Consider the following 21,010-nt stretch of genomic DNA (forward strand, 5'->3'; position numbering starts at 1 on the left):
ACAAACCCCGAATGCTGGTGGATATTCCAATACTTAGATTTACCCAGCCAGCCCAAAACAGCTTCTACAGCACCTCCCTGGTTACTCAGACGTCCAAACAACGCAGTTCCCTTAAAGTATCCAGCCTCAGGCCTCCATCCAGACACACCTGTCAAACATAGGATGATAAACTCTGAAAATCCTATTTCATCATATAACAGAAAAGGTTCTCCTGACCCCAAAGGACCAAGCCCCAGACCCAGTTCAAATGATAACTCAAATCTTACCCCAAATACACACTTACAGTCAATTCTTATTAACTAAAGTAAAATGTATTAAAAAAGAAGAGAGAGTGTGTTGGTTAAAAGATCAATATACAGACAGACTTGAGTTCAATTCTTGAGGTCATATACGTAGCAGAGATGAGTTTGTAGTGGCCAAAAGTCCTTTTAGAAATAGTCATAGAATATCAGGGTTGAAAGGGACCTCAGGAGGTCATCTAGTCCAATACCTGCTCAAAGCAGGACCAATCCCCAATTTTTGCCCCAGATCCCTACATGGTCCCCTGAAGGATTGAACTCACAACCCTGGGTTTAGCAGGCCAATGCTCAAACCACCAAGCTATCCCTACCCCATTATAGTACAGAAGTTATAGTCCAATGTCCATGTTCAGGGTGACTCCGGTCAGTGACCGGGGATCTCAATCCTTATGGCTTAAGATTTCCCCCTCTTGAAACCCAAAGCAGATCTGAATGAAGAAGGATCGTGTCCCAGGGTTTTTATACATTTCCAGCAGCCTTTTGGCCTGAGAAAACAATCGGCTTCACTTTCCTTCTCCCAAACATCCTGGCAATTAGCACAGGGTCATTTATCCATTAAGCAGTTCAGATACCGGTTACCGCAACCTTCAGAGAGACATACAGACAATAATACGATTTCACTCCAGTGTCTTCCTAAATGTTAATACTCCTTTTTTGATCTTTGAATCAAAGCTATAGCGATAGACAAGACTTGTTTGCTGACCTCACAAGACCTGAGCAAACATCTCCCCTTCTACCTCTAGCCATGCTGGCTGCATTTCACAGCTCTATTCATTTCCATCTCTTCCTAACCCGTCTTTAAAGTTCGGCCATGGGTGAGGTCAGTCTGGGAGTTCATTAACTCTTTCTGGCCCTGTCACCTGTCAATGAGATATATTACACTCATAACATCACACTGTGTCTCAGGTTCAGAGGGAAGAGTGGGTAGCGGAGTCTGCAGAGCAGAACAGCTGGGCAGCTAATCTCTGGAGAATGCAGGGGAGGGCAGGTTTACTATCCTCTCCGGACACTTTGGATATGACTGGTAGTCTCTCAGTGAACTTAACATCTGATTCCGTTGGCAAGGGAAGGACAACAGAACTTTGAGTCTGGCTTGTCAGTGAAAATGGATGGTTTCTCTTTAAGACAGAGTCCAACCTTGGAATCGGTAGTAGTTAAGGATCTGAAAACTGGGGAACTGGCTGCTGTCTCTGATAATGCAAATTACTTGGCTGGCAGGGAGAAGAAGGACTTGCTAATAACTGTTAGCACAGAGAGGTTTCAGAGTAACAGCCGTGTTAGTCTGTATTCGCAGAAAGAAAAGGAGGACTTGTGGCACCGATGAAGTGAGCTGTAGCTCACGAAAACTCATGCTCAAATAAATTGGTTAGTCTCTAAGGTGCCACAAGTCCTCCTGTTCTGTTAGGACAGAGAGCATGCCCAATCAGCCAGTGAATTTGGTTAAGCGACAGAAATCAGGGTTTGATCCTTCAGGACAGGAAGGAAAGAGAGACCTTAATTCTGCAAAGGGAAGCCACAGGGTAACCATAAAATGTCCAAACGCCAATGGAATTGAGCCAAAGGTGTGGAATAACAAACATAATTGTAGATGGACACTTGTGATGGATTTGTTGCTATTGCTCATGGTAATTCTTGTAACTAGGGTGTTGCTATTACCAAGAACTATAAAAATGTCCAATGTGCCTAATCTTTTGGAAAATCCCTTGAACATATTGAATGTGATACATGAGAACGCACCTTATGTTAAAAGGCCTGGTAATAGTGATCTTGCACAGTTAATGCCCATGAACAGACTTGGAAACTTTCACAGGGGCAAAGACATTCCAGACTTGATGTGCTGTATGAAAAGGGAAACTGAGGCACACAATCCTATTGCTTTCACGGCTAAATGCCAAGATTCCTATACTATGGACAACATTAATATAATGTTGAAGTAAAAAGAAAACGGTACAGAGTTTAAGCATAGATGTTTCTGGTTATCAGGGAATAAGGTACAGATTATCAAGGGGTGCGAAATTCAGTTTAGGAACGGGTGGTGTAAGGAATACATAATCTGCAATCTCCCTGATTGGGGGTAAAAGTTTAACCAGTCAAAGAACAGACATTGAGATATGGGGGTATGTTGTCCATATAATGGATATGTTTAGGTGTTATCTACATTGACTTGATGTTAATTGGGTTTCAAACATTTGCCAGAGCGTGTATGGCTGAAGTAGCTATGTCCTTTAGCTCTTGGCAAGATCACATGAGACCTACAGGAACCACGATGCAAGAGCAGATCCAATCCACTATTGTTCTAACCAAGTTTTACCTTGAGTTTGTGAAGAGATTCAATCATGTTATTGAACAGGACTTTGATAAACCATTTCTGTTATAGACTAATACGGCTTCTAACCCAGTACAAACTGTAGTGAGACAGAACCCAGGATGGGGAGCTCTTGGGATGCAGTCAGTGATGTTTGTGTCATCTCCTCCTGCATCAATTTTCCATTGGGGGTGTGATGTTATGAGTGTAATATAATATCTCATTGAAAGGTGACCGGGCCAGAAAGAGTTAATTAACTCCCAGACTGACCTGACCCAGGGCCGAACTTTAAAGAGGGGTTAGGAAGAGATGGAAATGAATAGAGCTGTGAAATGCAGCCGGCATTGTTAGAGGTAGAAGGGGAGATGTTTGTTCAGGTCTTGTGAGGTCAGCAAACAAGTCTTGCCTATCACTGTGGCTTTAATTCAAAGATCAAAAAAGGAGTATTAACATTTAGGAAGACACTGGAGTGAAATTGTATTATTGTCTGTATGTCTCTTCGAAGGCGGTAACCTATATCTGAACTGCTTAATGGATAAATGACCCTGTGCTCATTGCCAGGATGTTTGGGAGAAGGAAAGTGAAGCCGATTGTTTACTCAGGCTAAAAGGCTGCTGGAAGTGTATAAAGACCTTGGGACACGATCCTTCTTCATCTCAGATCTGCTTTGGGTTTCAAGAGGGGGAAACCTTAAGCCATAAGGATTGAGATCCCCGGTCACTGACTGGAGTCACCCTGAACATGGACATTGGACTATAACCTCTGGACTATTTCTAAAAGGACTTTTGGCCACTACAAACTCACCTCTGCTATGTATCTGACCTCAAGAATTGAACTCAAGTCTGTCTGTATATTGATCTTTTAACTAACACACTCTCTCTTATTTTTTAATACATTTTAGTTTAGTTAATAAGAATTGACTGTAAGCGTGTATTTTGGGTAAGATCTGAGTTATCATTTGACCTGGGTCTGGGGCTTGGTCCTTTGGGGTCAGGAGAACCTTTTCTTTTATATGATGAAATAAGATTTTCAGAGTTTATCATCCTATGTTTGACAGGTGTGTCTGAATGGAGGCCTGAGGCTGGATACTTTAAGGGAACTGTGTTGTTTGGACTTCTGAGTAACCAGGGAGGTGCTGTAGAAGCTGTTTTGGGCTGGCTGGGTAAATCTAAGTATTGGAATATCCACCAGCATTCGGGGTCTGCCTGCCCCGGTCTGTTTGCAGATCACCCTGACTGAGTGACCTCAGTGACCCTAAAAGGTCTGTCACTCCCTTGAAATCGGCTCAGACACAGATTCCGGCTGATGCGTTTCTCCCAATGGCCCCTTAGGCCATTGCTTGCTGGTATTTAAAAAGGGTGGCTGGCAGGAAATGGTTAAATCATAGAGCAATACGTTTAATATATGCTACATTATTATTTTTTATTTTAAATTATATAAAATACAAACATAAAATCCTCCTATTACAGTCAGTTGTGGGGCTGCCCTCCTCCACGCGGCGGGGTCCATAGCCACCGGGACTGCTCTGCCCCATGCGGCAGGGTCGGGGCTTCTGGGCTGCCCTGCCCCTCGCAGCAGGGTCCGGGTCTGCCCTGCTGCCCAGCCCTTCGCCGGGGTCCACTCTTGGCCCCACTCTGGGCGGGGCGGGTGCTGGGCACAGGGGTTGCGGGGGCGCCGTGGCTCTCTACCTGTGCCCTGGTAACACATTGTGGGCCACAAGGAGGTTGAGACCCCTGGTCTGGATAATACATAGTCCTGCCCCAGTGCAGGCCACGGGACGAGATGACCTGCAGTTCTCTGGTGCGCTCACACCTTGAATACTGGGTCCAGCTCTGGACGCCCAGCCTCGAGCATCGAGTGGAGCTGGAAGAGGGTCAGAGAGGGCCGGGAAGGGGACCGGGGGATGGAACAGCTTCCACATGACAAGAGACTAGGGTTGTTCAGCTTGGCCAAGAGATGAGGGAGGGGCATAACTGAGTGACGCAGCTGTTTTATTTACCCCTCCCGTGACACAAAATCTAGTGGCCACGGGACGAAATTAACAGGTGGCAGGTTTAGACCAAATCCAAGGAAGGACTTTGTCACCCAATGCCAGGGCTGCTGGGACAGTGTGTGTGCCGAGAGCCATGGAACCAAACTGTAACCCTGGAGATCATGGAAACCACTTCAAGCCAGGGGGTGCGGCAGCCCCGCCAACCCCCTTGTTCCAGCCCCTCTGCCCAACGTACAACCAGTGGAACTCACTGCCAGGGGATGTTGTGAAGGCCAAGACTATAACTGAGTTCAAAAAAAGAACTAGACCAGTTCCTGGAGGGTAGGTCCCTCAATGGCTATTAGCCAGGACGGGCAGGGACACAACCCCACGCTCCAGGTGTCCCTCACCCTCTGCCTTCCAGGAGCTGGGCGTGGGCGACAGGACGGATCACCCCACATTGCCTGTTCTCTTCCCACAGGGCTGACTCCAGGGTCCACGTGCAGCGGCTGCAGGAGGTGGAACAGGAGATTGAGGCCACGGGCACCTACCAGCTGCTGGAGCCGGAGCTGATCTTTGGGGCCAAGCAGGCCTGGCGCAATGCCGCCCGCTGCCTGGGTCGCATCCAGTGGAACAAGCTGCAGGTGGGGGGCACCACTGCTACCAGCTGGGTTAGCACAGGGCAGGGCCAGGCCAGGGCCCCCAGGGCTCCCCATTCGCCCCCAGGCAGGGCCCCCCTCCTGCCCCGGCAGGGCCCCTGGGGCTCCCACTCCCAGGATCGGGGCAGAGCCGGTGCTTCCACGCCCCGGGTGGTGAGGGCTGCTCAGGACAGCGGGGCCGAGGGCTCAGAGCGGGGGGCTGCCGCGCACAGGGCCTGGGGGCTGCTGCTCTGCCGCTAACCGCTGCTCCCTGAAGGTGTTCGACGCCCGCGACTGCACCAGCGTCCAGGAGATGTTCGGCTTCCTGTGCACCCATCTCCAGTACGCCACCAACCGAGGCAACCTCCGGTGAGACGCCCGCCCCCTAGGGGCTCCCCCGCCTCCCTGGGCCCACCCCCCATCGCACCACCGCCCCCCCAGACCCACCCCCCACGGATCCCCTGCCTCCCCGGGCCAGCCCCCCACAGCGCCACCCCCACCCGGGCCCGCCCCCTAGGGGCTTCCCCGCCTCCCTGGGCCCACCCCCCATCGCACCACTGCCCCCCCCAGACCCACCCCCCACGGATCCCCTGCCTCCCCGGGCCAGCCCCCCACGGCGCCACCCCCCCATCGCACCACCGCCCCCCCGGACCCCCCCCCCGGATCCCCTGCCTCCCCGGGCCGGCCCCCCACGGCGCCACCCCCCACCCGGGCCCACCCCCTAGGGGCTCCCCCGCCTCCCTGGGCCCACCCCCCATCGCACCACTGCCCCCCCCAGACCCAACCCCCACGGATCCCCTGCCTCCCCGGGCCAGCCCCCCACGGCGCCAACCCCACCCGGGCCCACCCCCTAGGGGCTCCCCCGCCTCCCTGGGCCCACCCCCCATCGCACCACCGCCCCCCCAGACCCACCCCCCACGGATCCCCTGCCTCCCCGGGCCAGCCCCCCACAGCGCCACCCCCACCCGGGCCCGCCCCCCTAGGGGCTTCCCCGCCTCCCTGGGCCCACCCCCCATCGCACCACTGCCCCCCCCAGACCCACCCCCCCCGGATCCCCTGCCTCCCCGGGCCAGCCCCCCACGGCGCCACCCCCACCCGGGCCCGCCCCCTAGGGGCTTCCCGCCTCCCTGGGCCCACCCCCCATCGCACCACCGCCCCCCCGGACCCACCCCCCACGGATCCCCTGCCTCCCCGGGCCAGCCCCCCACAGCGCCACCCCCACCCGGGCCCGCCCCCTAGGGGCTCCCCGCCTCCCTGGGCCCACCCCCCATCGCACCACTGCCCCCCCCAGACCCAACCCCCACGGATCCCCTGCCTCCCGGGCCAGCCCCCCACGGCGCCACCCCCCCATCGCACCACCGCCCCCCCGGACCCCCCCCCGGATCCCCTGCCTCCCCGGGCCGGCCCCCCACGGCGCCACCCCCCCACCTGGGCCCACCCCCTAGGGGCTCCCCCGCCTCCCTGGGCCCACCCCCCATCGCACCACCGCCCCCCCGGACCCACCCCCCACGGATCCCCTGCCTCCCCGGGCCAGCCCCCCACAGCGCCACCCCCACCCGGGCCCGCCCCCTAGGGGCTCCCCGCCTCCCTGGGCCCACCCCCCATCGCACCACTGCCCCCCCCAGACCCAACCCCCACGGATCCCCTGCCTCCCCGGGCCAGCCCCCCACGGCGCCACCTCCCCCATCGCACCACCGCCCCCCCGGACCCACCCCCCCCCGGATCCCCTGCCTCCCCGGGCCAGCCCCCCACAGCGCCACCCCCACCCGGGCCCGCCCCCTAGGGGCTTCCCCGCCTCCCTGGGCCCACCCCCCATCGCACCACTGCCCCCCAGGACCCACCCCCCACGGATCCCCTGCCTCCCCGGGCCAGCCCCCCACGGCGCCACCCCCACCCGGGCCCGCCCCCTAGGGGCTTCCCCGCCTCCCTGGGCCCACCCCCCATCGCACCACTGCCCCCCCGGACCCACCCCCCACGGATCCCCTGCCTCCCCGGGCCAGCCCCCCACGGCGCCACCCCCACCCGGGCCCGCCCCCTAGGGGCTCCCCGCCTCCCTGGGCCCACCCCCCATCGCACCACTGCCCCCCCCAGACCCAACCCCCACGGATCCCCTGCCTCCCCGGGCCAGCCCCCCACGGCGCCACCCCCCCATCGCACCACCGCCCCCCCGGACCCCCCCCCGGATCCCCTGCCTCCCCGGGCCGGCCCCCCACGGCGCCACCCCCCACCCGGGCCCACCCCCTAGGGGCTCCCCCGCCTCCCTGGGCCCACCCCCCATCGCACCACCGCCCCCCCGGACCCACCCCCCACGGATCCCCTGCCTCCCCGGGCCAGCCCCCCACAGCGCCACCCCCACCCGGGCCCGCCCCCTAGGGGCTCCCCGCCTCCCTGGGCCCACCCCCCATCGCACCACTGCCCCCCCCAGACCCAACCCCCACGGATCCCCTGCCTCCCCGGGCCAGCCCCCCACGGCGCCACCCCCCCATCGCACCACCGCCCCCCCGGACCCCCCCCCCCCCGGATCCCCTGCCTCCCCGGGCCAGCCCCCCACAGCGCCACCCCCACCCGGGCCCGCCCCCTAGGGGCTTCCCCGCCTCCCTGGGCCCACCCCCCATCGCACCACTGCCCCCCCGGACCCACCCCCCACGGATCCCCTGCCTCCCCGGGCCAGCCCCCCACAGCGCCACCCCCACCCGGGCCCGCCCCCTAGGGGCTTCCCCGCCTCCCTGGGCCCACCCCCCATCGCACCACTGCCCCCCCGGACCCACCCACCACGGATCCCCTGCCTCCCCGGGCCAGCCCCCCACGGCGCCACCCCCCCATCGCACCACCGCCCCCCCGGACCCCCTGCCTCCCCGGGCCAGCCCCCCACAGCGCCACCCCACCCGGGCCCGCCCCCTAGGGGCTTCCCCGCCTCCCTGGGCCCACCCCCCATCGCACCACCGCCCCCCCGGACCCACCCCCCCCCGGATCCCCTGCCTCCCCGGGCCGGCCCCCCACGGCGCCACCCCGCCCCCGGGCCCGCCCCCTAGGGGCTTCCCCGCCTCCCTGGGCCCACCCCCCATCGCACCACTGCCCCCCCGGACCCACCCCCCACGGATCCCCTGCCTCCCCGGGCCAGCCGCCCACAGCGCCACCCCCACCCGGGCCCGCCCCCTAGGGGCTTCCCCGCCTCCCTGGGCCCACCCCCCATCGCACCACTGCCCCCCCGGACCCACCCCCCACGGATCCCCTGCCTCCCCGGGCCAGCCCCCCACAGCGCCACCCCCACCCGGGCCCGCCCCCTAGGGGCTTCCCCGCCTCCCTGGGCCCACCCCCCATCGCACCACTGCCCCCCCGGACCCACCCACCACGGATCCCCTGCCTCCCCGGGCCAGCCCCCCACGGCGCCACCCCCCCATCGCACCACCGCCCCCCCGGACCCACCCTCCCCCGGATCCCCTGCCTCCCCGGGCCAGCCCCCCACAGCGCCACCCCACCCGGGCCCGCCCCCTAGGGGCTTCCCCGCCTCCCTGGGCCCACCCCCCATCGCACCACCGCCCCCCCGGACCCACCCCCACGGATCCCCTGCCTCCCCGGGCCGGCCCCCCACGGCGCCACCCCGCACCCGGGCCCGCCCCCTAGGGGCTTCCCCGCCTCCCTGGGCCCACCCCCCATCGCACCACTGCCCCCCCGGACCCACCCCCCACGGATCCCCTGCCTCCCCGGGCCAGCCCCCCACAGCGCCACCCCCACCCGGGCCCGCCCCCTAGGGGCTTCCCCGCCTCCCTGGGCCCACCCCCCATCGCACCACTGCCCCCCCGGACCCACCCACCACGGATCCCCTGCCTCCCCGGGCCAGCCCCCCACGGCGCCACCCCCCCATCGCACCACCGCCCCCCCGGACCCCCCCCCGGATCCCCTGCCTCCCCGGGCCGGCCCCCCACGGCGCCACCCCCCACCCGGGCCCAGACCCTGCAGTGCCACCTGTCTCTCCAGGCCCACCCCCACCAGGGCCACCTGCCCAGCCGGGCCCATCCCCCCGGGTGGCTCTGACCCACGCCTCTCCCACAGGTCGGCCATCACCATCTTCCCGCAGCGCGCACCGGGCCGGGGCGACTTCCGCATCTGGAACAGCCAGCTGATCCGCTACGCCGGGTACCGGCAGCCGGACGGCTCTGTGCTGGGGGACCCGGCCAACGTCGACATCACCGAGGTGGGGCAGCCGGGACTGGGGAGAGCCCCCCGCCCTGCCGCTCCGCGATTCCTGCCCTGCCCCCCTGCAGCACAGCGCCCCCTGCCCTGCCCCCCACCCTGCCCCTCAGCTCCCCCTGCCCTGCCCCCCTGCAGCACAGCGCCCCCTGCCCTGCCCTGCCCCCCATCCTGCCCCTCAGCTCCCCCTGCCCTGCCCCCCTGCAGCACAGCGCCCCCTGCCCTGCCCCCCACCCTGCCCCTCAGCTCCCCCTGCCCTGCCCCCCTGCAGCACAGCGCCCCCTGCCCTGCCCCCCACCCTGCCCCTCAGCTCCCCCTGCCCTGCCCCCCTGCAGCACAGCGCCCCCTGCCCTGCCCCCACCCTGCCCCTCAGCTCCCCTGCCCTGTCCCCCTGCAGCACAGCGCCCCCTGCCCTGCCCCCCACCCTGCCCCTCAGCACCCCCTGCCCTGCCCCCCACCCTGCCCCTCAGCTCCCCCTGCCCTGCCCCCCTGCAGCACAGCGCCCCCTGCCCTGCCCCCCACCCTGCCCCTCAGCTCCCCCCGCCCTGCCCCCCTGCAGCACAGCACCCCATGTCCTGCCTCCATTCCCTGCCCAGCCCCTGCACTGCAGCATCCCCTGATGAATCCCCCCACCCTACTCTCGGCAGCACAGGGGGCCCCCCCCAGCTTCACGCTGGGGCATTGGGGCCAGAACAGACTGGGGGGGGCAGCGCCCCCTGCTGGGCAAGCAGCCCCTGCTGGACACTCACTAGGCTGCTCGTCTGGGTCCCCCATGTGGGCCCCGGGGGCTCTGAGCTTCCTGCTGGGGTCTGAGAGCTGGGGGGCTGAGCGCAGGGGGTTGACTGGGGGGGCTGAGAGTGGGGGGGTTGGGGGGTTGGAAGGGTTGATTGGGGGGCTGAGAGCAGGGGGGTTGGGAGGTTGATTGGGGGGCTGAGAGCAGAGGGTTGACTGGGGGGCTGAGAGTGGGGGGGTTGGGGGGTTGGAAGGGTTGATTGGGGGGCTGAGAGCAGGGGGGTTGGGAGGTTGATTGGGGGGCTGAGTGCAGGGGTTTGAGTGGGCGGAGCTGAGAGCGGAGGGGTTGAGTGGGGGCGGCTGAGAGCAGGGGCAGCTGAGAGTGGGGGGGTTGGGAGGTTGAATGGGGGGCTGAGAGCAGAGGGTTGAGTGGGGGCGGCTGAGAGCAGGGGCAGCTGAGAGTGGGGGGGTTGGGAGGTTGAATGGGGGGCTGAGAGCAGAGGGTTGAGTGGGGGGGCTGAGAGCAGGGAGGGGCTGGGCTCGTGCTCTCAGGGGCCCCCCAGGCCAGCCCCCTGCAGTGCTGCTGCCCAGGCCTGGAGACTAGTGCACCCCCAGCTGGGCTGGGCAGGGCCCCTGCCATGGGGCTGCGCTGGCGAGCCCGGTGCCCGCTGCAGCCAGCCCCTGTGCCTGGCCCTGGGGCTCTGCCCCCAGCTCTGGGTGCAAAGGGCAGGGTCGACGCCTCATCTCTATGGTCCTTCCCCTGGGGGTCCCTCAGCTCCCCCGCACCTGTGGGGCCCCGATCCCGACACAGGCAGCCCCGTCCTGCCACAGAACGGCCATCGCCCCTCTGGGCTGCAGCTGCTGCCAGCATGGCAGCGCCCGGGCCCAGCCAGCACCTAGCTGGGGGCTGGGGGGCTGGGGGCTGGGCGCTGGGGGTTGGGCGCTGGGTGCTGGCAGTGGGCGCTGGTGGTTAAGGGCTGGGTGGTGGGGCTGAGCTCTGGGGGTCGGCGGTGGGAGCTGAACGGTGGGTGCTGAGGGCTGGGCGCTGGGGGCTGGGCGCTGGGGGCTGGGTGCTGGGGGTTGGGTGCTGGGGGCTGGGGGCTGGGGGTTGGGCGCTGGGCGCTGGAGGCTAAGCAGGGGGGCTGCCCTCAGACACGACACGGTTGCAACTCAGCAGCGGCACCAGGACAACCCGCCCCGGCCCCGCTCTCCGCCCCGCAGCCCGGCCCCGGCCCCACTCTCCGCCCCATGGCCTGACCCCGGCCCCGCTCTCCGCCCCGCAGCCCGGCCCCGGCCCCGCTCTCCGCCCCATGGCCTGACCCCGGCCCCGCTCTCCACCCCACGGCCCGGCCCCGGCCCCGCTCTCCGCCCTGCAGCCCGGCCCCGGCCCCACTCTCCGCCCCATGGCCTGACCCCGGCCCCGCTCTCCGCCCCGCAGCCCGGCCCCGGCCCCACTCTCCGCCCCATGGCCTGACCCCGGCCCCGCTCTCCGCCCCGCAGCCCGGCCCCGGCCCCGCTCTCCGCCCCATGGCCTGACCCCGGCCCCGCTCTCCGCCCCACGGCCCGGCCCCGGCCCCACTCTCCGCCCCGCAGCCCGGCCCCGGCCCCGCTCTCCGCCCCGCAGCCCGGCCCCGGCCCCGCTCTCCGCCCCGCAGCCCGGCCCCGGCCCCACTCTCCGCCCCATGGCCTGACCCCGGCCCCGCTCTCCGCCCCGCAGCCCGGCCCCGGCCCCGCTCTCCGCCCCATGGCCTGACCCCGGCCCCGCTCTCCGCCCCGCGGCCCGGCCCCGGCCCCGCTCTCCGCCCCGCAGCCCGGCCCCGGCCCCGCTCTCCGCCCCGCGGCCCGGCCCCGGCCCCGCTCTCCACCCCACGGCCCGGCCCCGCTCTCCGCCCCGTCCCCACGGCCCGGCCCCGCTCTCCGCCCCGTGGCCTGACCCCGGCCCCGCTCTCCACCCCAAGGCCCGGCCCCGGCCCCGCTCTCCGCCCCGTGGCCTGGCCCCGGCCCCACTCTCCGCCCCGTGGCCTGGCCCCGGCCCCACTCTCCGCCCCACGGCCCGGCCCCGGCCCCGCTCTCTGCCCCGTGGCCTGACCCCGGCCCCGCTCTCCGCCCCGCAGCCCGGCCCCAGCCCCGCTCTCCGCCCCGTGGCCTGACCCCGGCCCCGCTCTCCGCCCCGCAGCCCGGCCCCAGCCCCGCTCTCCGCCCCATGGCCTGACCCCGGCCCCGCTCTCCGCCCCATGGCCCGGCCCCGGCCCCGCTCTCCGCCCCGTGGCCTGACCCCGGCCCCGCTCTCCGCCCCGCAGCCCGGCCCCGGCCCCGCTCTCCGCCCCGCAGCCCGGCCCCAGCCCCGGCCCCGCTCTCCGCCCCGTGGCCTGACCCCGGCCCCACTCTCCGCCCCGCAGCCCGGCCCCAGCCCCGCTCTCCGCCCCGTGGCCCGACCCCGGCCCCGCTCTCCGCCCCGCAGCCCGGCCCCAGCCCCGCTCTCCGCCCCATGGCCTGACCCCGGCCCCGCTCTCCGCCCCATGGCCCGGCCCCGGCCCCGCTCTCCGCCCCGCAGCCCGGCCCTGGCCCCGCTCTCCGCCCCGCAGCCCGGCCCTGGCCCCGCTCTCCGCCCCGCAGCCCGGCCCCAGCCCCGCTCTCCGCCCCGCAGCCCGGCCCCGGCCCCGCTCTCCGCCCCGCAGCCCGGCCCCAGCCCCGGCCCCACTCTCCGCCCCGTGGCCTGACCCCGGCCCCGCTCTCCGCCCCGCAGCCCGGCCCCAGCCCCGGCCCCGCTCTCCGCCCCGTGGCCTGACCCCGGCCCCGCTCTCCACCCCACGGCCCGGCCCCGGCCCCGCTCTCCGCCCCGCAGCCCGGCCCCAGCCCCGGCCCCGCTCTCCGCCCCGTGGCCTGACCCCGGCCCCGCTCTCCGCCCCGCAGCCCGGCCCCAGCCCCAGCCCCGGCCCCGCTCTCCGCCCCGCACTCACAGACTCTCCCCTGGCAGCTCTGTATCCAGCACGGCTGGACCCCTGGGCACGGCCGCTTTGATGTCCTGCCCCTGCTGCTGCAGGCACCAGACGAGGCCCCGGAGCTCTTCCTCCTGCCGCCCGAGCTGGTCCTGGAGGTGCCCATCCAGCACCCCACGTGAGTACCGGGGGCAGAGCAGGCAGGGCTGGGACCCCCCTGTCCCGCTGGGCAGGCGCCAGTTCCTGCTGATCCCTTGGGCAACTCGCCTGGTAGTGTAAGCGGGGGATAGTCATAGAATCATAGAATCATAGAATATCAGGGTTGGAAGGGACCCCAGAAGGTCATCTAGTCCAACCCCCTGCTCGAAGCAGGACCAATTCCCAGTTAAATCATCCCAGCCAGGGCTTTGTCAAGCCTGACCTTAAAAACCTCTAAGGAAGGAGATTCTACCACCTCCCTAGGTAACGCATTCCAGTGTTTCACCACCCTCTTAGTGAAAAAGTTTTTCCTAATATCCAATCTAAACCTCCCCCACTGCAACTTGAGACCATTACTCCTCGTTCTGTCATCTGCTACCATTGAGAACAGTCTAGAGCCATCCTCTTTGGAACCCCCTTTCAGGTAGTTGAAAGCAGCTATCAAATCCCCCCTCATTCTTCTCTTCTGCAGGCTAAACAATCCCAGCTCCCTCAGCCTCTCCTCATAACTCATGTGTTCCAGACCCCTAATCATTTTTGTTGCCCTTCGCTGGACTCTCTCCAATTTATCCACATCCTTCTTGAAGTGTGGGGCCCAAAACTGCACACAGTACTCCAGATGAGGCCTCACCAATGTCGAATAGAGGGGAACGATCACGTCCCTCGATCTGCTCGCTATGCCCCTACTTATACATCCCAAAATGCCATTGGCCTTCTTGGCAACAAGGGCACACTGCTGACTCATATCCAGCTTCTCGTCCACTGTAACCCCTAGGTCCTTTTCTGCAGAACTGCTGCCTAGCCATTCGGTCCCTAGTCTGTAGCTGTGCATTGGGTTCTTCCGTCCTAAGTGCAGGACCCTGCACTTATCCTTATTGAACCTCATCAGATTTCTTTTGGCCCAATCCTCCAATTTGTCTAGGTCCTTCTGTATCCTATCCCTCCCCTCCAGCGTATCTACCACTCCTCCCAGTTTAGTATCATCCGCAAATTTGCTGAGAGTGCAATCCACACCATCCTCCAGATCATTTATGAAGATATTGAATAAAACCGGCCCCAGGACCGACCCTTGGGGCACTCCACTTGATACCGGCTGCCAACTAGACATGGAGCCATTGATCACTACCCGTTGAGCCCGACAATTTAGCCAGCTTTCTACCCACCTTATAGTGCATTCATCCAGCCCATACTTCCTTAACTTGCTGACAAGAATACTGTGGGAGACCGTGTCAAAAGCTTTGCTAAAGTCAAGAAACAATACATCCACTGCTTTCCCTTCATCCACAGAACCAGTAATCTCATCATAAAAGGCGATTAGATTAGTCAGGCATGACCTTCCCTTGTGGGGAACTTTCCTGGCTTCTGCACGACCCCGGTGAAGTGGGCTCGCGAAAGGATCTGAGACCTTGCTCCTGCTTCCTTTACCTAGTGGCCTCCCTGCCCTGGAGGGCTCCCCTTCCCCTCTCCCGTCTGGCAGAGTCCTCGGAACCCCGACAAGGCTGGGCCCAGGAGTCCTGGGGGGGCTCGACCCCCAACGCTGCTGCGGTCACCTAGGACAGGGGCTGGGGTGTCCCCACCCCGGGGTACTCTCTCTGCACTGGGCACTTCTCTGACCCACTGACCATTACATACAAGTTAAAGCAAATGCAAGTTATTTAATCAACAATTAATTTTAAAAAGAGTAAGGGAAAATGGGAAAGGTGAAAGGAAACACATCAGCCCGCTCTGTGGCAGGGAACATCACAAACAGGGTCTCTGGAACGTCAGGGCCGTTCACAGTCTGCTCCTGGTAAGTCCCAGGCCCCTTCTCCGGCCCTGGCCGTGCTGCGGGGATGCTGCGGGTCGGACACTCGCTCTGGTGGTGGCCGCACGCTCTCAGGCTCGAAGTGGCAGGACCCTTCTGCCCAGTGTCGCTCCCGCCCTGTCGGGATTACGATCCAAGCCTGGCCTGCAAAGCCCCTTGGCTGAGGCGTCTCCCTGTGCGGGGCCCGCTGCCCAGGGTCCCCCTCGCTCTGCCCAGCTGCTCACCGCACCCAGCTCCGGACAGCTCCAGCCCCAGCCCCACCCCTCGGTCTCTGCACGGCTGCTGCTGCCTCCAGCTGGTTGCTGCAGCTCCGCTCCCAGCACAGGGGCTGCTCTCTCTGGATCTGGCCCAGCTCAGCTCGGGCCCCTGCTCTCCCCTTAGCTCGGCCCCCCTCTGTCCGACCCAGGCAAATCCAGCTCACACGGAGGACGGGACCCCCCTGGCCCCCTGACTCCCTGATTAGCCTGGCCCCCCTGTCAAACAGGCTGACTTGGAGCATTGGCCTCTCCCCATTGCCCCTGGGGACTGTCAGTCTCAGGGTCCTGGTTTCCCATAGACCCTTCCCCTTTTGGTACTGGGAGCTAGCAACCAAAACCCCCCCACTGAGTGTCAGTAAGGGGGCAACAGTCCCCTTACATTAGGGTGCGGGGGGGCAGCGCAGGGCCTGGGGCGGTGCCAGGGGGCAGCGCGGGGCGTGGGGCAGTGCCAGGGGGCAGCGCGGGGCCTGGGGCGGTGCCAGGGGGCAGCACTCGGGCTGGGGTCCCGGGGATGGGGTGACCGTTCTCTCCCAGCACATCAGGTCCCAGCAGGGCTGGGGGCAGAAGGAGGATCCCGGGGAACCAGCAGCCCGGCGGGGAGGGAGCCCGGTCTGGTGGTCAGAGCAGGGGCTGGGCACCAGGACGCCTGGGTTCCGTTCCTGGGGGTGCTGTCGGAGGGGCCGTGTGGTTGGGGCGCGTCCCTTCGCTCCGTCCCGCCCGTGCCCTGAGTGTGGTGTCGGGCGCAGGCTGCCGTGGTTCGGGGAGCTGGGCCTGCGGTGGCATGCGCTGCCCGCCGTGGCCAACCTGCTGCTGGAGATCGGGGGCCTGCAGTTCCCGGCCGCCCCCTTCAACGGCTGGTACGTGGGCAGCGAGATCGGCATGCGCAACTTCTGTGACAGCAACCGCTACAACCTGCTGCAGGTATGGACTGCCCCCCCCGCCCCCCCAGCTCCCCCCCCGCCCCCCAGCTCCCCCCCCAGCTCCCCCGCCCCCCCAGCTCCCACCTCCCCCACCCCCACCGCTACAACCTGCTGCAGGTACGGACTGCCCCCCACCCCCCCGCCCCCCAGCTCTCCCCCCGCCCCCCAGCTCCCCCCCCAGCTCCCCCGCCCCCCCAGCTCCCACCTCCCCCACCCCCACCGCTACAACCTGCTGCCGGTACGGACTGCCCCCCACTCCCCCCCACCCCCCAGCTCCCACCTCCCCCCCAGCTCCCCCACCCCCCACCGCTACAACCTGCTGCGGGTACGGACTGCCCCCCACTCCCCCCCGCCCCCCAGCTCCCTCCCCAGCTCCCCCACCCCCCCTGCTCCCACCTCCCCCACCCCCACCGCTACAACCTGCTGCCGGTACGGACTGCCCCCCACTCCCCCCCCGCCCCCAGCTCCCCCCCAGCTCCCCCACCGCCCCCCAGCTCCCCCCCAGCTCCCCCACCCCCCACCGCTACAACCTGCTGCAGGTACGGACTGCCCCCCACTCCCCCCCACCCCCCAGCTCCCCCACCGCCGCAACCTGCTGCAGGTACGGACTTCCCCCCACGGACTGTGGGGCAGGAGGTCGCGTGGGGGCAGGGCCGGGGGGTGACGGTCCCTGTGGGGCAGGAGGCGGCGCGGGGGCAGGGCCAGGGCTGGGAGTGACAGTCCCTGTGGGGCAGGAGGCGGCGCGGGGGCAGGGCCAGGGGGTGACGGTCCCTGTGGGGCAGAAGGCGGCGTGGGGGCAGGGCCAGGGGGTGACGGTCCCTGTGGGGCAGGAGGGGGCATGTGGGCAGGGCCGGGGCTGGGAGTGACGGTCCCTGTGGGGCAGGAGGCGGCGCGGCTGCAGGGCCAGGGGGTGACAGTCCCTGTGGGGCAGGAGGCGGCGCGAGGGCAGGGCCAGGGGGTGACGGTCCCTGTGGGGCAGGAGGCGGCGCGGGGGCCGGGGCTGGGAGTGACGGTCCCTGTGGGGCAGGAGGCGGCGCGGGGGCAGGGCCGGGGGGTGACGGTCCCTGTGGGGCAGAAGGCGGCACGGGGGCAGGGCCGGGGCTGGGAGTGACGGTCCCTGTGGGGCAGAAGGCGGCACGGGGGCAGGGCCGGGGCTGGGAGTGACGGTCCCTGTGGGGCAGAAGGCGGCGCAGGGGCAGGGCCAGGGGGTGACAGTCCCTGTGGGGCAGGAGGTGGCATGGGGCAGGGCCGGGGCTGGGAGTGACGGTCCCTGTGGGGCAGGAGGTGGCATGGGGCAGGGCCGGGGCTGGGAGTGACGGTCCCTGTGGGGCAGGAGGTGGCCCTGCACATGGGGCTGGACACCCGGAAGACCTCGTCCCTGTGGAAGGACAAGGCCGCGGTGGAGATCAACGTCGCCGTGCTGCACAGCTTCCAGGTAGGGGCCGGGAAGAGCGACCGGGTGTGGGGAGCACGGGGTGGGGGGCAGAGCTATGGGGGGGTTTCGAGCCCCTACGGCCCTAGCCCTGTCCCGGGTCCTGCACCCACTGCTGGGTGCTCGCTGTAACCCCCCCACCTCCCGGGGGGGCTCAGTCTGCTCCTCTCGCGGCACCGAGACGTAGAGGGGGGTGAGTGAGTGTCTCACCCTCCCTCTGTGAGCTGGGTCCCCCTGCCCGGCCCCCGGCTCAGTCCCGGGCCGCCAGAGTCCCCTGCCCTCAGACCCACCCTGCCCCACGGCCTCCGAGAGCTGGGGCAGGCTCCGTGCTCGCCTGGCAGCTGGGAAGTGGATCACACACGGCAAGCACTCGCCAGCTGTCACAGACCCACAGGGTCGGGGCTGCCCCCCAGCTTTGGAACGGTCTCTGGGAGGCCCCTTCTCTGTGCCAGCCCCCTGGGGGTCTCGCTCTGCCTCCAGGGTGAACCACGCGGCCTCACCGCCCCCTAGACTGGCCCTATGGGCCTGCAGCTCCCCCCATGCCCCCACGAGCTCCGGGCAGCGAGTCCCCCGGAGACAGCCCCTGAGGGAGACTCGGCCGCTGTGCAGGGATCAGGGCCCCTCGCCCAGCCCCTGGAGGGACCCTCCCAGCGCGGGCACAGCTGGGGTCACTTGTTAGCTGGGGCCCGGCCTAGGGGGCCCTTAGGGCAGCCCGGGGCAATGAAGGGTGAAGCAGGGTCCGTCCTGGCCAGCCTCGAGCCCAGCCCGGCTGTGGGGAACCCTCGGGTCCGGCTCTGGGCGTCCTGTTGCAGGCCCTGCGTGCTAGGATGCAGCTCTCTCCTCTCCGGCTGGGCCACACTGCGCCTAGGCCAGCTCAGCGCAAATAAGCCCTTGGCCAGGGGATGCGCTGGGGCTGTCCCAGGCGATGCCACGTCAACCACCCTGCTTTGCCAGCAGCCCCGGGGTCCAGTTCCCCGGGGCGGGGCAGGGTGGGGGCTGCTCATTCCCAAGGGAGTTGGCAGACTGCCCCAGACCCACATGCAGCTCAGAGAACTCACATGGGCGCTGGCTCCGGGGACTGACTTGGTTCCCTGCCTGCAGGGGGATGCCCTGGTTCCCTGCCCTGGGGTGGGGCCTGTCTCGAGGGGGCAGGGGCGTGACTTGGTGCCCTGCGGGGGTAGGAGGCTGGTTCTGCCATCTGTTCCTTTCCTTCCACCCCCCCAGGTTGCCAAGGTGACAATCGTGGATCACCACGCGGCCACGGAGTCCTTCGTCAAGCACATGGAGAACGAGCTGCAGATGCGCGGGGGGTGCCCAGCCGACTGGGTCTGGATCGTGCCCCCCATCTCGGGCAGCCTCACGCCCGTGTTCCACCAGGAGATGGTCAACTACTTGCTCTCGCCCTGCTTCCGGTACCAGGTGGGCTCCTGGATCCAGGTCCAGATTAACGCAGGGGCTTTAGGGGCTGCAGCCCAGGGTCCCAGGCTAAGGGGGGCCCGGTGCCGCAGGACTCAGGCAGGCTGCCTGCATGCCATGGCCCCACACCGTTGCCAGAAGCATCCAGCTACTGGCATGTCTCTATGGCCCCTGCCCCCAGCACCCTCCCTGCAGCTCCCACTGGCCGGTTCCACTGCGGGGGTGGTGCTTGCGGGCACGGGCAGTGCCAGGAGACACTCTGTCACCCTCCCCACAGCCAAGCACAGAGATGTGCCAGCAGCCGGCCGCTTCCGGGAGCGGCGTGGGGCCATGGCATGCAGGCAGCCTGCCTGAGCCCCGCTGCGCCGCTGGCCGGGAGCCACCTGTGGTGAGCGCCTCCTGGCCGGAGCCTGCACCCTGCACCCCCTCCTGCACCCCAACCCCCTGCCCCTCCTGCACCAAAACTCCCTCCCAGAAAGAAACTAATATAACTGCAGTTCTTCGAATGCTCGTTCGTGTCCACTCCACTCGGGTGCACGCGCATGTGCACCGTAGCCAGAAGATTTCTCCCCTCGCAGCATCTGTGGGGTCGGCCTGGGGGCCCCCTGGAGTCACGCTCCCATGGCGCCTAATATCGAGCCCTGCCGACCGCCACCCCTCAGTTCCTTCTCGGTGACGGGGGCGGGGACTTCCCCTTGCTCTTGTTTGGCAAGTGCCTTCACAGTACTTTCGCAGGAGGTAGTTGGTTCTGGTGGGCTAGTGTCACGGAGCAGGGGGCCCAGGGCCCTGCACCCCCACCCCCGCCTGTGATTCTCCCTGACTCTCAGCCAGCCAGGAACACAGGTGGTTTATTAGACGACAGGAACACGGTCTAACACAGAGCTTGTAGGTACAGAGAACAGGACCCCTCAGCCGGGTCCATCTTGGGGGCAGGGGAGCCCAGACCTCAGTTCTGGGCCTCCCCCGCCACCGTCTCCCCAGCCAGCTCCAAACTGAAACTCCCTCCAGCCGTCTCCCCCAGCCACACCCCCCAGCTTCTCCTCCAGCCTTTGTCCAGGTTCCCAGGCAGAAGGTGTCACTGGGCCCCAAACCCCCTCCCGGCCCAGGTTACGCAGGGCAGCTGCCAGCCTTTCCGTGCGGGCCGTCAAGTGTCGTCCCTCAGTGAAGTCACCCCCTTATTTCCCATCCCCACCTAGTATTGGTGCAGTACCCCAGGGAAACTGAAGCACGCCCTGTGTTAGCAGAAGATAGTAAACAAGTAAAACTCCCATGCAACATTACCAGGTTAATACTCCCTGCTGTGTTACATCTCTCCCCCCTTCAAGGGTGAACTGAGCGGGGTCACTCTGACCAGTGACCTGGGGAAGTTCGGGGCCCCCTCTCCGGGACAGCGCATCCGCTATCAGGTTGGCACTTCCCTTCACGTGGACCACGTCCATGTCGTAATCCTGCAGGAGCAGGCTCCATCTCAGGAGTTTGGCGTTGGCTCCTTTCATCTGGTGCAGCCAGGTCAGGGGAGAGTGATCGGTGTACACGGTGAAGTGTCGCCCGAAGAGATACGGCTCTAGTTTCCTGAGGGCCCACACCATGGCCAGGCACTCCTTCTCGATGGCCGCGTAGTGTTGCTCCCGGGGTAGCAACTTCTTGCTCAGGTACACGATGGGGTGTCTCTCCCCCTTTTCATCCTCCTGCATTAACACCGCCCCCAGTCCCGTGTCTGAGGCGTCGGTGAACACCACAAAGGGCTTGTCAAAGTCTGGGTTTGCCAGAACTGGGCCACTGACCAGAGCCTCCTTCAGCGCCCGGAAAGCCTCCTGGCACTGCTCGGTCCAGACCACCTTGTCTGGCTTCCCCTTCTTGCATAGCTCAGTGATGGGGGTGGCTATGGCGCTAAAGTGGGGCACAAA

At 66.0% G+C, this 21,010-nt stretch overlaps 1 protein-coding gene across 3 annotated transcripts in view; it reads left to right on the forward strand.

Moving 5' to 3' along the window:
• The window catches only part of NOS3 (nitric oxide synthase 3), an 87,984-nt gene that overhangs the window by 22,579 nt on the left and 44,395 nt on the right, over positions 1–21,010 (forward strand). For all 3 annotated transcript variants that reach the window (XM_073334950.1, XM_073334951.1, XM_073334952.1), the window contains 7 exons: positions 5,058–5,220; positions 5,492–5,583; positions 9,268–9,409; positions 13,115–13,254; positions 16,082–16,256; positions 17,589–17,690; positions 18,912–19,106. In XM_073334950.1, coding sequence (XP_073191051.1) covers positions 5,058–5,220; positions 5,492–5,583; positions 9,268–9,409; positions 13,115–13,254; positions 16,082–16,256; positions 17,589–17,690; positions 18,912–19,106 — 1,009 coding nt within the window. The remainder of the gene's footprint in view (positions 1–5,057; positions 5,221–5,491; positions 5,584–9,267; positions 9,410–13,114; positions 13,255–16,081; positions 16,257–17,588; positions 17,691–18,911; positions 19,107–21,010) is intronic.

Source organism: Lepidochelys kempii, chromosome 2 (genome assembly GCF_965140265.1).
Source record: "Lepidochelys kempii isolate rLepKem1 chromosome 2, rLepKem1.hap2, whole genome shotgun sequence".
Lineage (NCBI taxonomy): Eukaryota > Metazoa > Chordata > Testudines > Cheloniidae > Lepidochelys > Lepidochelys kempii.